The sequence below is a fragment of the Curcuma longa genome, chromosome 7 (genome assembly GCF_044706935.1).
Source record: "Curcuma longa cultivar G26 ecotype Majalengka, Jawa Barat chromosome 7, ITB_CL_G26_1.1, whole genome shotgun sequence".
Taxonomy (NCBI): Eukaryota; Viridiplantae; Streptophyta; class Magnoliopsida; order Zingiberales; family Zingiberaceae; genus Curcuma; species Curcuma longa.
The window spans coordinates 107,262-126,061 of record NC_133867.1 but is presented as its reverse complement, the minus strand read 5'-3'; the positions used below and the strand labels follow the sequence as shown (position 1 = coordinate 126,061).

The 18,800-nt window shown below is 34.8% G+C and overlaps 1 protein-coding gene across 3 annotated transcripts in view; it reads right to left on the bottom strand.

Annotated features, from left to right (window-relative positions):
- Positions 1 to 18,800, bottom strand: part of LOC141831956 (beta-hexosaminidase 1) — a 66,145-nt gene that overhangs the window by 7,642 nt on the left and 39,703 nt on the right. For all 3 annotated transcript variants that reach the window (XM_074719398.1, XM_074719399.1, XM_074719401.1), the window contains exons 11-14: positions 17,660 to 17,693; positions 12,978 to 13,076; positions 12,803 to 12,862; positions 12,459 to 12,709 (exon numbers count right to left, since the gene is read on the bottom strand). In XM_074719398.1, coding sequence (XP_074575499.1) covers positions 12,459 to 12,709; positions 12,803 to 12,862; positions 12,978 to 13,076; positions 17,660 to 17,693 — 444 coding nt within the window. The remainder of the gene's footprint in view (positions 1 to 12,458; positions 12,710 to 12,802; positions 12,863 to 12,977; positions 13,077 to 17,659; positions 17,694 to 18,800) is intronic.

Genomic DNA, 18,800 nt, shown 5'->3' with positions numbered 1-18,800 from the left:
TTCAAAACTAAATCGCTTGGTTCACTAACCAAACGACCTCCGATTTGACCCAAACTAGTTTTGTTCATTTCGTCTTCACAAGACAAAAGCTCTCATCTCTTTTGGTTTTGCCAAAATATCTTCCATCATGAACCAAACCAAGTTGGTTCAATTTGGTTCAAAACTGAATCATTTGGTTCAATAACCAAACCACCTCCGATTTGAACGAAACTAGTTTTGTTTATTTCATCTTCATAAGACAAAGTTTCATCATTTTGTCCTTTGTCTGGTCCAACCAAACTTTATTTCTCTCAATCTGAGAATCTAATTCTCAAACTCGTTTTAAGTCCTTCGGAGAACTTGTAGTGCGTGTGACCCAATAGGTTCCCGGTTATGTTGGTCGTCCGTAATTAACTATTAATTACGGAATAATCATGAGTGACACCTAGTAGTACATCATGATCCCCAATTGATCAAAAAATCAACGATTGATTCTAGAATATTTTCTAAACCCTTCAGCAGCTATAATGAAACGTGCCTCATTCCTTTCACCGTCTTATACCCGCTTGGTTCAGGACATGGTCTATATGTGTCAGTCCCCACTAGGCTGACTACGTCACACCTAGCCCAAGCTTGCTTTCTTATCCTGTGGATTCAAGTTACTTGTACATGTGTCCAAGAGTGTCATACTCTTGACATGTGATGCTTTGGCCAAAGACTTTTAGTAACAATCCTAACAAGCGGTCGCAGGGTATACATCTCTTTTTTCAAGGAGCGGTGAATCCTCTGTGGGCTATTCAAACACCTTCGGGGCACTTCGACTTATACCCAATCATCCCGGGTCCACACCTCCTCGAAGATGTTTGCTTAAGATGTCAAAGTATAAGCCTCCATGACCAAGGTGACTTGAATACTACAAGTCAAAGGAAACTCGCACTTAAGCTGCACTGAGATCTTCATTGACATATGTATAGAACCATATGAAGTCTCAAGGCAGGTCACTCCAATGAACTAGTTACCTTTAACTAGCATCCACATTTAACTCTCAACATCCAATGTCTCCAGCCAGTGAGATCAGCTGCTTGGTAAACCAAGGAGTTTAAAATGTGCTAGTCTCAACAGAATCGATGACGTCCGTGCTCATCAATTCCTCGACTAGGGATAATTTCAATACATTCATAATTGCACATGTAGAGATGCTCACTAGTTGTGATCCAATCACAAATTCTCTCATGCTATGAATCATATTGCGGACATTCAGTAAATGAGTTTAAGATTCAATCAAACACATAGAAAATGTGCACTCAAATAGTGAATTGTTATTTATCCAATAAATAGTATAACCATAAGGTGATTGCCTTAGGACACCTCTCAAATATAATAGACTCCCACTTGGCCTAAGGCCAATCGCCATGGTATCCAATACCACGCGCCTCTATGTGTTCCTCAAACTTACTTTGAGGTAGAGATTAAAGGATCCGCAAGGTTCCTTTCGGTGGGAATCTTCTCGATTTATATTTCTCTTCTACTGATGATCTTTCTGATCAATTGATATCGCTGAAGCACATGTTTCGGATCGATGGTGAGACCTAGGTTCCATCGCCTGCGCGATTGCTCCATTGTTGTCACAGTAAACAAGTAATGTTTCAACAATGGTTGGAACCACTCTAAGTTCAGTAATGAACTTCCTGATCCAAACCACTTCGTTTGCTGCTTCACAAGCTGCAATGATGTCTTATTTGAAACACTTTCAACTTATTGCACCACAATTTAAAGTGAATATGTACCCAGACTGGGACTTGGAATCATCCTTGTCTGTCTGGTAGCTGGCATCAGTATACCCGCGTGTAACCATATCACCTTCTCCATATACCAAGAACAAATCCTTAGTTCTTCGTAAGTACTTAAGGATTGTCTTGACAGCCATCCTATGATCCATTCCTGGATCTAACTGGTATCTGCTCGTGACACTCAGAGCACATGATACATCAGGGCCTCGTACACATCATAGCATACATGATAGATCCTATTGCCGAAGCATAAGGAATCTTACTCATGTAAATCCTCTCATCTTTTGTCCGTGGACATATAGACTTCGAAAGGTGAACCCCATATTTGATGGGTATGTAACCTTTCTTGGATTCAAGCATGCTAAACCGCTTTAGCACCTTGTCTATTTATATAGACTACGAAAGACCAAGCAACCTCTTCGATCTATCTCTATAGATCTTAATCTCAAGGATATAGGTCGCTTCTCTCATGTCTTTCATGGAGAACTTTTGACTAACCATAGTTTGACTGACTACAGAATAGGCATATCATTTCCTATCATTAATATGTTATCAACATATAATCATAGGAATACGATCGCACTCCCACTAACCTCTCTTATACACAAAGGGTTCATCAGATTTTGTGAGAAATCAAACTCTTTGATTGCCTCATCAAAATGGATATTCCACCAAGTTAAAACTTAGCTTTAATGAAATCCATTTCCGACTTCATGGTTGTTAACCATTTATCCCTTTTTGAACTTTTTAAAACTTCTTCATAATTAGTAGTTTCCTCATCCTCAATGAGTAACACGTCATTCGATTCACTTATGAGAAATTCATATTTCTCTGGAATATTGCATGTCCTACTGGATCTACGAAGAGATTGTGTCTACAAAGGTTCAGCCGATGGCTCATCACTATGAGTAATCGGTTGTGGTTCTTGACTAGGTGTCTCATTAATGTCTATTTGAGTCTCTTGAACTTCACTAAGTTCAACTCTACTCCCACTGTTTCCTGCAAGAGAAACTCTTTGTAGGAATATAGTATGCCTTGAAACAAACACTTTTGTTCCACGGGAGAATAGAATTAGTAACCCCTCATTTCCTTAGGGTATCCAATAAATAGACATTTATCAGATTTAGCTTCCAGCTTATCTGATATAGTCCTCTTCACATAAGTAGGACAACCCCATATCTTCAAGTAAGATAAGTGAGGTTTTATTATTCCATATCTCATATGGAGTAGTAGAGACTACCTTAGTCGAGACTCTGTTTAACAAGTAAATAGTTGTCTCAAGTGCGTTGCCCAAAATAGTTCTGGAAAGATTTGCATGATTTATCATTAACCTCACCATGTCCAACAAGGTTCGATTTCGCCTCTCAAATACACCGTTATGCACGGGCGTATACAGCGGAGTCCACTGAGATAATATTCCATTGTCTCTTAGATAATCCTGAAACTCTTGACTTAGGTATTCACCACCTCGATCGGATTGAAGTATTCTAATACTTTTGTCAAGTTGTTTCTCTACTTCAATTCTAAATTCTTTGAACTTTTCAAAGATCTCAGATTTGTATTTCATTAAATACATATACCCAAATCATGAATGATCATCGATAAAGGTAATGAAGTAGTTATAACCTCCTCGTGCTTGAGTTGACATTAGACCACACACATCGGTATGTATAAGGCCAAGCAACTCTCCCACTAGTTCACTCTTTCAGGTAAAAGGTAATTTAATCATCTTACCCTTAAAGCATGATTCACATGTATCAAATGAATATAATTCAAATGATTCCAAACTGTCAACCCTTTGGAGTTCGATCATGCGTTTCTTGCTTATATGATCAAGACCATAATACCACGAGTAGGAGGTTAACTGATTATCCTTTCAAGCACGCTTGTTACTTGTTTCGATATTGAATGTCTCGTTGGAAATATCTAACATGTAGATACTATTACTTAATGTTCAAACCCTCTTGGTCTTCTGCCGTATTCCTCAAGCCTTCTTGGACTTTATGTGGGCGACGATCTTCCAAGAACAAATCCACTTGACTCTTCCTCTTCCTCTTCCTCTTCCTTTTCTTCCTTCTCTTCTTCTTCCTTTCTTCTTGGCCGCCGGCCCTAGGAAGGGGACCCAAAGGTGGCGCCGGCCCTAGCTCAAGGGGGAGAAGAAGTTGTGGCCGACCCTAATCCAAAGGGAAGCAAGGGATTGTGGCCGACCCTAGCAAGGAGGAGAGAACAAGGAGTGGTGGCTGGCCCTATAAAGCCAAGGAGGAGAGGCTAAGATCAATAATAATAATCCTCTTGTAAACCCCTTCTTTTATAGCCAAGCCGTCTCAGAAATTTTAAAAATTTTCCAACAAATTCCTTAAATAGATTTTGATAGAATCAAATCTAATCAAATCTTTAAGAATATTTGTTTAAAAAAAATCTGACAAACTTATCTTATCCAGATTTAAAATTAAAATCTCTTGATAAGATTTTGTCAGTTTTTAATAAAATTTCTTTTCCTTATTTGCGGAAGAAAAAACCGAACCAAGTTCTTATTCTTGTAGCCGGCCCCTTAAGAATAAAACCGAACCAAATCTTTTTATTCTTAAGTTGTAGTGGGCCCTAGCAAGAGAATAAAACCGAACCATGTTCTAGTTGAACCAAGTTCTAATTAAACCAAGTGGTAATTAAACCAAGTGGTAATTATACCAAGTGGGTGGATATTATGGCTTCATTTAGAGGCTACAACAGGGACCACGAGGAGGAATTGGTTTTGGCCTTCCGATGAGCTAAGGCTTCCCGTGTTCGTCCCGAACACACAACCTTAGTCCATCAATAATAACTCATACCACTAAAGAGTTATTATCGAACTACCGCACCAATCCCATATTACAATATGGGCTCCTTCTTACCATGAGTGCATTAGTCTCCCTGTGTTTAAGATATCGAATGTCCGTTAATTAATCGAATTACTGACAATTCAATTAATTAACTTCTGAGTCCGAGAGTAGTACCACTCAACCTTATTATCATGCGGAACTAAGTCCACCTGCAGGGTTTACATGATAATCTTTATGAGCTCCTCAAGGGGACATCATCAACCTATTTAATAGGACACAGTTTCCTTCTATAATCAACAACACACCATATACATAACATTATATCCTAACTCATCGGGCCTTTTGATCTAACGAGATAAATCTCACCCTTTGATGAATCAAAGAAATATATGCTAAGTATATGTGCTTGTTATTATATCCGGATTAAGAGTATGCACTTCCATGATAACTGAGGTTTAGTTCGATTATATAGTCAGTATAAATCGAACGCCCTCAATCGGTCCTGCTCAATACACACAAAGTGTACCAGTGTAATTTTATAGTTAAGATAAACTAATACCAAATTACACTACAACCGTTTCAATGGTTTGTCCCTATCCATCACGGTTGTGAGCACCTTTATAACTTATAAGGAACCGATAACATGATCTTCTGTGTGGCACCACACACCATGTTATCTACAGTATAAATTAAATGGACAACTGTACACAGACATTTGACTACAATATGATTCTCATTAGAATGAATAAAATTGCAGATGTTCTTACAAAAGCTCAGGCTTATAGTATACATCCCTACACTTTATTCAAAATTAGGTAAAACAATTGCTACTAAAATCAAATCGAACTTTTTCTATTTAAACAAGAAATAGAAAGAATACAAGACCATAGTAACAGTTTCCAGATCTAAGACAAGTCTTTTACTATTCCTTAGGCCCTATATGTTATCACATATATTAGAACCGCACCTAGTATTCAATACCCGAGTATTTAAAGAAAATAGTATTCAATTACGAAAATACATCAAGTGAATGAGACATCACATGCCTACGGACTCGAGATAAAGTTTACAAATTCAGAATTGAGAACAATTCTCAAATTCCTATACCAGTCTAAAAGTTAGGATTACTTGACTTGTTAGTGTCCTAAATTATGCGTAATTCAAAGACATCATGCGTGCTTAATTAAATCTAGAAATACAATCGAAAATAAAAAAGAGATAATTTGCAATGTATTTGTAAACAATTTACATACATTAATTGATCTCATTTATTTTACAAATTCAAAAGCCCTTACTCTAAATTCGAGAAATAGTAGGCATTCTCCAAATGGATTGATATCCACTATAGATAAGAACAACCTTGGAGAGAGTCCAACAAGTCATTCTTAGCTACAATGGTAGGTATTATATACTGATTATGTATCATATATACCTAACTATCACGTTATGTTATCAACTACTTAAATGTTCACATAAACATCGAATTGTTACTACATTAACACGTATACATCATATGCATAACACTCATCTTCACCTCTATCCACATTGACCTTAGAGAGAGTCCAACAAATCAATACTTCAAGTTAAAACCAATCCGTTAATCATGAGATCATATCTCGATGGTTCAAACATATTTAATTTCAAACCGGGCTTGAAGAGAGTCCAATAACCCAAACAAAAACTTAAACTCTGATTCTGACCATATTAGCAGAAGGTATTAACTTTAATTATTTTATAAGAGATTTTTTTAAGTCTCATCCTCTTTTCATGCAATCAATCGAATTATCTACATGATATAACAATAAATGACATGACATAATTAATGCAGCTAATCATTGCAAATAATATGGTATAGCATAATTAATGCAACTAATTATGACTACTTTCAGTTATAGTCGTCGTAAATTTTATTTAATAAAATATGATTAAGAATCCGATTTCATAAATCAAAATTCTTTAATTAGATTAAGAAATAATTTTGCATATCTAATTACATATTTTCTTTTAGAAATAAAATTTTTTAATTAAAAAAATCTAATTAATTAGGAAATAATTTTCCTAATAAGAAATCTCCTAATCAATTAAGAAATTTCTATAATTAAAAATTCTCAATTATATCACAATATTTTTTTTAGAAAATAAAATTCTTAATTAAGAAAATCTAATTAATTAGAGAATAATTTTCGTAATACAAAAACTCCTAATCAATTAGAAAATTTTTATAATTAGAAATTCTCAATTAAATTGTAATATTTTCCTAGTTAGATTTACGACTAACTACGATACGTAAAACAATTTTACACGTATACCTTACACTATCATGCTCTGATACCGCTGTTAGGATCGTCTTGGTACATTGTGCGTGTTTACACATTTCGCATAAATACGCAACAGAAATTACATACACAACACATGCATACAAGATACAATAAGTATATGACATGACTGAAAATTAAAATTTTTTGAAATAACATTATTCTACGCGTACCTGATAGATTACGTTAAGCAAGTTTAACATCAATCGAGCAGCCCTTATCGAAGTTCAGCCTCAACTGGTGATCCACGCTAAGCTCTCGTCTGGACGGCTTCCGAAGTCATGAGTTGCACTACCGTCTTCGGTACTAGTAGACGATCGACAATAGTCGATACGAGAGAAACCCTAATTTCGAAAACACGTAACACTTGTTGCGATCGTTTTCCAAGACTTTCTAACTATCATCAACAATCATATCCTCGGTGTAGTTTCGGTGGTCGACCTTTGACCGCCGATTTAAGACAAATGGTTGAAATCTTTCCGATGTTGATGGAATGTTCTCCGAAATTTTCACAAGCTTCCGGAAACAACCTGATGCAAAATCTCCCGGTAATAATTTGACGATAAAACTCCCGACAACAATTCCAGTAGCAACCCTTCACTAGTGGTTGGTGGTAGCCCTTTACAAGGGCTCCGACGCTTGAACACCGAGGTTTAGCGGCTTCACAAGCTGTTGACCATGGAGGCAAACTCCAACAAAGGGGTTGCACTCGAGATGTCTAAATCGGGGAGAAGCTAGAAGGAAAAAGAGGGTCGATGACCCACCACAGCTCCGATCAGCGGAGCAGCTTTTCTCACGAGCAAGCTAAAACCGAATACAGCGTTGACTTCTTCATTCTCACCAGCGGCCGCACAATCTGGAGGGAGGTGCAACGCTCGATTGGCCATCCTGCTTCCGACGGACGGCGTGCAGCAGAGTTTCTCTGTTTTCCTCCGGCAATCGGCTCGCGGTTGTCTTCCCAAGCGGCCGACAGAATCGGGTAGAGCAAGGACCGACGGTGGCAATGATCATTGTGCTCGGGCTCGGGAGAAGAAGGATCGATGCTTCCAATCGCGAGCCCTCGAAGAGGTAGTCGACGCGCGCAACAGCCAGCTAGCGGTGAGCTCTGATTCCTCCGATGGCCCACACGAAGGCGGCGACCGCTCGAGAAGAAGAGAACCGATAGCGGTGGCTAGGGTTTCGACGTCAACTCCTCTCACAGTCGGCCACCCGAACTTAAATTGCCTCTTGCACGACTTTCACATCGACGACTACTGGATAGAGAAAATCGCGATCGTAATTGGGTTCTTATGGTGTTAGACAGAGAAGGAAGAAAACTCAAAGGAAAAGAAATTAGAGAAAAAAATAAATCGGGTTTAGCCCTAGTCACTATAGCAAACCGGGTTTATTTTGATTTAAAATTAAATCGCTTGGTTCAATAACCAAACGACCTCCGATTTGATCTAAGTCAGTTTTGTTTATTTCGTCTTCACAAGACGAAACCTGTTACTATTTTTATTTTGCCAAAATATCTTCCATCATAAACCAAACTAAATTGGTTCAATTTGATTCAAAACTAAATCGTTTGGTTCAATAACTAAAACACCTCCGATTTGAACCAAACTAGTTTTGTTTATTTCATTTTCACAAGATGAAGTCCATCATTTTGTCTTTGTCTGATCCAACCAAATTTTATTTCTTTCGATTTGAAAATATAATTCTCAAACTCGTTTTAAGCCCTTCGAATAACTTATAGTGTGTGTGACCCAATAGATTCTCGATTATGTTGGTCGTCTGTATTTAATCATTAATTACGAAACAATCATGAGTGACACGTAATAGTATATCATGATCCCCAATTAATCGAAAAATCAACGATTGACTCCAGAACAATTTCTAAACTCTTCAGTAGCTATAATGAAATGTGTCTCGTTCCTTTTACCATCTTAGATCTATTATACCATTGTGCTAATACGAAGTTGTTCCTAAGAAGGAACGCATTACAGGGTCCGATTGTAACATCTCGACAATGACCGTTATATCTCCAGAACTCGGGTATAATAATAAATATGCAAGAGTTTGCATTGCAGGGTCTGACTATAATGTATCATCAAGGACCGTTACATCTTCATGAGAATTTGAATATAGTGTTAAATAGGCAAAAGTTCTCACACCATACATTGGATAAAAATAAATATTATAGAAAAACTAATAGTCTAAAATTTAGAAGATGAAACATAAGAACTCTCACTAGTAAAGTAATAGAAGTAGTAGATACAATAATTATGAGAAGATTTAGTATTTTATATTTACAAGAGACAAAATGGATAGACGAAAAGGCAAAGATGATAGAAAACTCGGGTTTTAAGTTATGGTACACATGAAAGAGTAAAATAAGAAATGGAGTGGATATTGTTGTAGATAGTTCGTTAAAGGGGAGGTTGTAGAAGTAATTAAAAAAAAAAGATAGAATCATAACTCCCAAAATAGTAGTGGAGAAAGAAACTATGAACGTAATTAGTGTATATGCACCCTAAGAAAAATTAGATAAAGAAACCAAATCAAAATTTTGACACGATCTTAATAAAGTATTACAAAATATTCCATTAAATGAAATGATTTTATTAGGTGAAATATGCGATGACTTTAATACGACAAGGAAATGATATCAAAGTTGAAATAGTAAAGATACCAAATCAAAATTTTAGCACGACCTTGATGAAGTATTACAAAATATTCCACTAAATGAAATAATTTTATTAGGTGAAATATGCGATGTCTTTAATACGACAAGGAAATGATATCAAAGTTGAAAATAGTAGCAAAGGGTGTATTCGATGAGTCAAAGAGGTAAGCACCACCAAGTAAGGAATCTTGATGGTAAAATGAGAAAGTACAGGAGAAAGTGAAGAAGAAACAAACAACTTATAAAGAATTATATATTTGTAAAAATGAGAAAAACTTAAAAATATATACAATAGGCAATAAAGAGGATAAGAAAGCAGTAAATGAAACTAAGAATGAATCTTTTGAACAGTTATATCATAAATTAATTACAAAAAAATAAAAAAGAGACATTTATAGAATAGTTAAAGTGAGAAAGAGAAAGACAATATATCACTCAAATAAAATGTATTAAAAATGAATGTAATAGAGTACTAGTAAATGATGAAGAAATAAAAGAGCGGTAGAAGAGGTATTTTCATCAACTTTTTAATGAAAGTTTAGGTAATCAACTTAGCTTAAGTAATTTAAGTAGGTCAAATGAGTATAGAAACTTAAATTTTTATCATAGAATTTAATTTTCAGAAGTAGAACAAGATTTAAATGGGATGCAAAATGGGAAAGCTGTTAGATCAGATGATATTTCCATAGAGGTATGGAAGTGTCTAGGGAAACAATGTATTGAATGTTTTACAAAATTATTTAATATGATATTGAAAATAAAAAAAATGTTTGATCAATGAAGGGTAAGTACTCTAGTTCCCCTATATAAGAATAAAGAAGATGTACAAAATTGTGCAAACTATAGAGGTATTAAACTAATGGGTTATAGCCTGAAACTTTGAGAAAGAGTAATAGAAAGGATTAAAGAAAGAGACCACAATGATCAAAAATTAATTTGGGTTCATACTTGGAAGGTCAACAATAGAAGCTCTACATGTTCTCAGACAATTAATTGAAAAGTATAGGGAGCAAAAGCAAGATCTACGCATGGTATTCATTAACTTAGAAAAAACTTATGATAGAGTCCAAGAGAAATTATATAGAGAATTCTAAAAAAGAAAGATGTTAGCATAACATATATTGAACTAGTTAAAAATTAATATATATAAGGTTGTAACGACCAGAGTGAAGATTTCAAACAAATTAACTGAAGCATTTCCAATAAAGATAAGGTTACATCAAAGATCAGTTCTAAAATCCTATCTTTTTACACTAATCATAAACGAACTCACTGGATACATTCAAGATAGTACCGTGGTGCATATTTTTGCAGATTATATTATTTTAATAGATGAGATACATAGAGTAAAGGTTAAACTAGAATCTTGACATGAGACACATTGAGTAAATGTTAAACTAGAATCTTGATATGAAACACTAAAAATGAAAGGTTTTAAGATTAATAGAGTAAAGACATAATATATGAAATTTAAGTTTAGCAATATTAAACATAATAAGACATTGTTAAAATAGGAGATAATGAGTTATGTGAAATTCAGAGTTTTAAGTATTTAAGATTATCTTTGCAAGATGATAGAGAAAATAAGAGAGATGTCTTATATAAAATATAAACAGAACGGTTGAAATAAAGAAGAGCATCGAGTATTTTATGTGATTGTAAAATAACTCTAAAACTTAAAGGAGAGTTTTACAAAACGGTGATTAGACCTGCTATATTATATGGTGCTGAATATTGGACTATAACTCGAACATATAAGCAAAAGATGAGAATTGCAGAGATGAAGATGTTAATATGGATGTGTAGTATACGAGTGGACAAAATAAAAAATGAGAGCATTAGAGAGAAAATAAAAATTGCATCTATTGAGGGAAAACTTTAAGAAACACGTTTAAGATGGTACAGACATGTACTTGGACGGCCAATAAATACTCCAGTTAGGCGATGTGAAACAATGACATATACGTCCGTCAAACAAGAGGAAGACCAAAAAAGATTTGGTCAAAACAATAAAACAAGAAAAAATGTATTTAAATATAGATGATAATATAAGAGATAGAGCTCAACCTAATGGAATAAGACTTGATTGTTGTTGTTGTAGTAGTATTAGATTGTGTTATCACATTTAACTTTTTATTTTTTTCACATTACATGTTTTCGTTTAATATAGTATAGAATCCAAAGGTCAATGTTCTAGTTATATCTGATCCAACAAAATCAAAATTAGAAAAGTTGATAATATTTAGATGTCCATGCTTCTGGTAAAATAACCCATTACATCGGGTTCCTTTAAGATATTGAAGATTTTTCATGACACTTCATAGATTGTTGCATGAGATAACTCACAACATTGATTGTAAAATATATATCATTTGGTATCTGTGAAAATGTTCTCGCTTACTAGTCTTCAACATCGAGAGGCTTTTAAAGACAGCATCCTAAAATCATAGCTATAGGTTTACATCCGTGCATAATAATGTCTCTCATTGTCATTTCGGAAAAGGGTGTTCCTTGACTGCCATAACTTATCTTCAAGAGAATATTTCTTAATGTTCAATACTTCCTATGATGAAAATTTCAATAACATAAACTGTTATAGAGGAGAATTAGGATGGAGGAAGAGAGAGAAAGTAAGGCTTGGCCTCCTGAAGGAAAATCTAACTGTAAAAGAGGAACCAGATTCAAAACTGAGTTGAGAGAGAGAAAATATTTTATTATGATATTGTACTTATGGGTTATAGGTTTTGTATTTCTTAGTTCTTAAACAAAACTAACCCTATCTAAAACTCAGGAACAAGCCTAGCTGTGTTTTAAACTTCATCTAATTCTTATATCTAGTGAGAATATTTAGTTGACGTTCCTAAGTGACATCAATTACTATTCTACATACCTGCAGCTGCAGCAGCACGAGGCCAGATTGTCTGCTGAACAACAGATGTATCAGCCGTCTCGCCCCACATGCAAACTTCACCGCCAAGCACAAGATTCTGTTGTGTTGTATTGTTTATCCCTTCTAATGGCTCACTGGTGTAGAAGTCCTCCCATGGGATATCAAGATGATCAAGATACCACACACCTTGGTTGCTTACAATACATCTAAAACCCTTCTCAACCACTTCTGGGCAGACTCCAGGACCCCACCTGTAAGAAGCCAATCATGTACAGACCTTAAAAAGAATGAACAGGCATGGACTAGATACACGATAATGGGAAAACTGTGGTAAAGCAACAAACCAATTATGTACAACAGTTTGTGGATTGAGACTTTCGTTGAATGTATTGAATGTCTCTTCCCTGATTATTGAAAAAAGTGAATCAAAAAACTGTGATTAATATTGAAATGGTATTGCCCATCACCTTCTATATTATAGGTGGAGTAAAATGATTTAAGAAAGAATAGCAAACGTACCAGTTAACAGGAATCCAACCAAGAGCTGCAGCTATCTTCTGAGCCCTCAATACAAAATATTGGTATGCTTCCTTAGTAGTCATGTTTCGCTCCTGAAGCCTGTACAAAGAGGTGAAAGTGGTGTTGGTTTAAATTTGTGAATAATCAATATGATGGATGTTATTTTCCATTTGAAATGAACATGAATAAAAGGTTAGAAAGGTAAACCTCTAACAGATGGGCGATAGACTTGGACAGAATAGCAGTGTTATAACAGGAAAATCCTGTGCCTACTCTAGAACTTTTTGCTTATGAAAAGATAAAAAAGGGAATTAATGAAGAGAGGAAAGCTAGTTTAACATCCTCAGGTTATGAAATATGTTGTTTCTAGCATTCAAAAGTTCCAGTTGAAGTAGTGTGTTTCAGTGGACACTCTCATAACAAGAGAGACGAGAGAGGAGATACAATAACTTCATTATAGAACAATAGGTCTCAAACAATAGGTTGAAGCCTTTCATACAAGCCTTCACAATAATCCAAGTCTAATTACAACCTGGACGAAATAAACTAAGTTCAATTACGAAAGTCAAATAAATAATGTATTTCATACCCTTGATAATTTTTTATTTAAATTAGTTTATTTTATTTTGCCTCATTCTCTCCCACCAACAAAATAGTGATCCCACCAAGTGAATAAATTGAAAGCCAAGATGACATCTTTCTGAGGCGGATATAAGAAGTCAGCAATCAAAGGGTGTCTTCAATAAAAGCAAATTCTATCACTTGTTGAATCTCAAATACACTACCTGGTGCCAACTTGTGAAGTCTGTTTTTCATAATCAAATTGTCACCTATAATTGAGGTCATTTCTATTGGACAAGGAAATTTGTGAGATTGATTTAAGCGCTATGTGAAAATTATCTCCTTGATTAGTGAATACAATTGGATTTCAATTGGAAGTAAAGTTTAAAATTTCATTCCAAGTTGGAGTTTGGTGGTCCCTGCTAAAATGTTGATGGATAGTGTCGGTGGCAAATGGGATGTGGATGGAGGAGGAACAAGAAGACAATAGTAAACGCATATTTTGGGGCAAAATTTAAAGTAATATTTCATGTTAATTATGGTTTGAAATCTCGTACCATATCGGTTGAAACGTATCGTTCCAACTAAAAATTTTTGAGTTATGTCATAGTTTCGGTCTTTGACTAAAAAATATTGTTCAGTATCATACCGATGCTCCAATGTATGGTGTCAATGACAGATTGGAGATTAAAAAACGAAGAAGATGAAGCAAAGAAAGAAGGCATTGTCCATGTTAAGTGACATCGAGTTTCAATAATTTATATTTCCTTTGTCTATGCCGAGTAATATCAAATTTTTGGAAAGATATGTTTCAACAATTTTACTGGACATAGTACAAGATTTAAAATCATACTCAATACCACAATGTTTCCCTCTTATGCTTCATCTCCTCTTTTTTCCAACTCCAATCCATTATCTTCTGCAAAAGGTGGAATTCGCCACCTTAGCTGCCCCACACAGTCGGCCCCACGACTATTTGTGAGGAGGTAAATTGAGAAACTGCAATTGAACTCCAATCCATTATCGATACTATGCATTGAAACATGGACACGATATCGAAAAAGTATCATTTTAATCAAAGACCAAAACTTCGATAGGACTCGAGATTTTGAACCTTGATATTAACACTTTGATCCTAACAAGTATAGTATGATTTTAGCATCCTATTATGTTGAAATTCACCATGCTTTGACATGCATCAAAATAGATGAATTTAGATAGGTTGTATTTCTTTAATCATGTTCTACTTAGTTTATTTCCTTATAAAATAACAATATAACTATTAGATAGTCAAATAAATTTAAACATATTATACCATAATATTGAAATTAGACACACAATTCAACATCTATCAAAGTTTTCCTTAATCATCATTCACTTAAAGTTTATACATTAATAAGATTGAATTATAAATGATTTTATTAATTTTTACTTTAATGCGAGTCGAGATGATTTCATTAAGTTTCCCTCCTACAACTTTCTTCCATATAGCTTGTTTATTTACAAAACTAAAGGTATAAAAAGGAAGACCAATGCATAAAGCTCCCGCCAATGTAGGATACCGAGGAAAGGTTGAACTACATTGTCATACATAGATTATAAGAGATTGTTTTCACGGCTCAAACCTATGATCACTAGATCACACGGTAGCAACTTTAAGATTCCCTTTCAACTAAAGGTATAAGAATGTTATAATTAATTGAATTAGAATTGTTGGTGCCCCGGTTAGTTTTGATGTGATCAACTAGATTAAGTTAGGTCCTGTGTTGTTCTAATCCCTCTGCTAATTAGTGTGCAGGAACTTAGGTACGGAGGAAGTCAAGCGTAAGACGTAGCGGACGAGAAGGGTTGCGCGGGGAAGTGAGCCGATGGGCTCGGTGCAATCCGAGGGACGCGGAAGCTACGGAAGAGTACGCCGGTGGAGCGAGAAGGACGTGCGCGAAGTCCGAGGGACGAGAATCCGGGAGGAAGCACGCTCGAGGGGCAAAAGGCCGGAGTCGGATTCGGGTGAGCCTAACTCCGGTTGGCCAGAAATCACCCAATCGAAGATTCCACAAAAAGTCAACAAAAGTCAAAATTGTTGACTTTGACTTTGACCATTGACTTTGACCATTGACTTTGACCGTTGACTTTCCCCAAAGAAGAAGACTCAGACTTGGACCATTTGGACGTGGCGGTTGCAAAGAAAAAAGAAGAAGAAACAATAATAAGATTTATCTTTTATCATATAAAAGATAAATACTTATTTTTTATTAAAGATAATTCTCTTTATCTTTTATTAAAGATAAAGTTTATCTTTATTTACTCAACGGTTACGATCAAGTCTATCTCTGATCAACGGTTAGGATCGCATCAATGGATCAACGACCAAGAGAAAGTTCATCTACGATCAACGATCTAGATCTATTCTCTTTGGCTATAAATAGACTTAGAGTTTTAGAGTTAAATCATCAATTACTTTTGTCATTCTCTCTAAGTCTCTCTGCTATAATTGTAAAGGCTTCTCCGCCTCAAGGAGTTTTTGTTTGAGCGCCAATTGGCTTGGAAGCAACGACCGAGTTGCAACCAAGTTTTTTTTAAAGGAGTGTCTATTCTGCGACTTTGATTAAACCGTCTATTCACCCCCCTCTAGCCGGTCCAACCGAACCAACAAGAATTTGTAAAAATAACAAGCTACAACAAAAAGTAATAAATATTATTTCAATTAATATTACTGTTGATGCATTCCAAAGTGTGTCAACGAGTGTTGAGTATCAACATAATTGGTAGAGCAAAGATAACCTCCGTCGATCAATATTGAATTTCTATAGTCAACTAAAAAGTTACATTTTTGACTTTACCACTCAGCTCGCTACAAAATTTGAGTCGATGAACAAGGCTTAAAAATTCTATACCATGTCAAAGTTTTAATCTTCATATAGAGCAAGCATGCCAAAAAAAATTCAAATGCATTTTAATCCTATAATCCTCTCCCACTTAGCTTGTTTACTTCTATATACAAGTTCATATCATTTCAATTTAAATTTTGAAGCAATAATTTATAAAATATTATAAGTATTTGTACTATTTGTTCTATTGAATACACCTTTACTAATTCCAAAATAAGTGTAACACATTGGATGGAGTAACATTTAAAGTACTGTATCATTCATTCTATATTGAAGTTTTGGTACTCTAACAGAATAATATGGTTTTGACATGATATTACGTTGACTCTCAACAAGCTTTAGCATGTATCAAAATGTGCCGAGATGAATTAGGATATATTATATTCCTTTAATACCATTTGACTTAGTCTATTATTTCTAAAATAAAACTAGTAATTAAATAGTTAATTAAATTACAATTTATTATATTTAGACTTTAATGGTTGTATGTGCCTCACTTAGGAGTCACACCACACATGCACTAAAACACCTTAGCACAAATACATTATATAACTTCCTTGGGTAAAAGGAAAATAGATCAATCGTTCATTTCCACCTCTCACTTGCAATTAATTTTGTTTTTCCGTGTCTAATTCAAGAATTCTTCATATTTTCAAAGGATTTCACCAAAAAGACAAATCTAGTGATCCCTCATTAAGTCAAACAATACCTTCAAGAACAAGAGTTTCATCAGAACCAAATGATTTCTCTTATAATTAAGTGATTCCAAAGTTACATAACTTTGGTGTTGCTTCTTTACCTTTTCTTTTAAATCTATATGATTTTGCAGAACAATCTCTTAATCATAGATGATGTCTGATTTATCAAATGAAATTGGAGTTGCAAAGGCTTGATATCAATAGAGCTCGGCCAATCTGGATTGGAATTAGCCAATTTAGAACATTAAGACAAAATCAACTAATAAGTACTAAAACATCAGAGAAAGTTATTGACTTTTGAGAAGAAAAAGGTGAAATGAAAAATAAAAGAATAGCAAACAATAACGAGTACGAAGTTTCTACTTGTGTTTGCACGATAGTGTTTTCAGTCGATATATCAGCCTTTTCAAATTTCAAAACATATATAATGAGCAAATAGAAAGACTACATATACACATCATTTATAGTTCCAATAGAACAAAAGTATATCACAAAACAAGTAACCTAAATTAATTACAGAAAAAGACCAGCATACCATTGCTTGACATGAGGAGTTGAAGACCAACAATCTGTGAGGCATATACCAAGTCAGGTAGTAGAATTCATGTCAGATACATTATTTTCAACTAATAATTGTGGTTCAAAGGAAATAAAAATAAAATTAGTAAAAGCGCATCCTTCAAAATATAAAGGAATTTTTTTTGTTAGAATGGATCGCTAGACATTTGGGATTTCATCAAGTTAACCGTTTGAGACACAACTCAGCGGCAATATAAAAGAAATTTAAGGATGCAGCACCATATAAATTTCAATTCAGCAAGACGTTATCAAATTCATCCTTATAAAAATATTCGAAGATTTTGAGTTGCTCAATTCATGAAATAAACTATTAGCTAATTGGTTTCATGAGATGACTTTTGTTTGACCATCAAGAGCAGTAATGCTCTTCACTCTGTCCCTAGTTAAGTCATGTCTGAGATGACAATGAAGTTTCCCAAACATATATGAGATGATGATGCAGCTTCCTTGACATATTTTCAAGATGACGGTGGAGATTCCACAACTTGTCCGAGACAACAACGAAGCTTCCATGACCTCCTAGATGACGTTCATGCTTTTGCAAACTATCTGAGATGCCGATGAAGCTTCCACGACCTGTTTAAGACAAAGAAGTTGCACAAGACTTCCTCAAACTGTCCAAAAATCAACAAGCTTCCCCAAGTTGACTGCTGAATGAGATTAGGTCATTAGAACCTACGAATCTTCTTACTTTTCTTTCCACTCCTCTTCAATTCCTTCCTCCTAGGTGTTTGTGTTTTTGGCACCATGCAGCAATGTTGGGATGGCACAACATTGAAATATCTTGTTCCAGCTAGGAACTAAAATGCAGACACCTAGCTCAAAACAAGATTTAGAACCTTCATCTTCTTTATTTTTGTTGTGCATCTTATAGAGTCGTATCTTTCTTTTCTAATTGTGTGACTCTTTATTTTGTGTAAAAGCTAAACATTGCTCAATATCTATGCTCGCACAAGATATTTATTTAGTAGTGTTAGATAGTTGTCATATTTGTCAAAGGAATTAGCAGGTCATTTAAAGTGCAAATTATATGCATATTTAAAGCAGGCTGATTTTATGTATTATCTGGTCATTTAAAGCCAGCAGATTTTATGCAT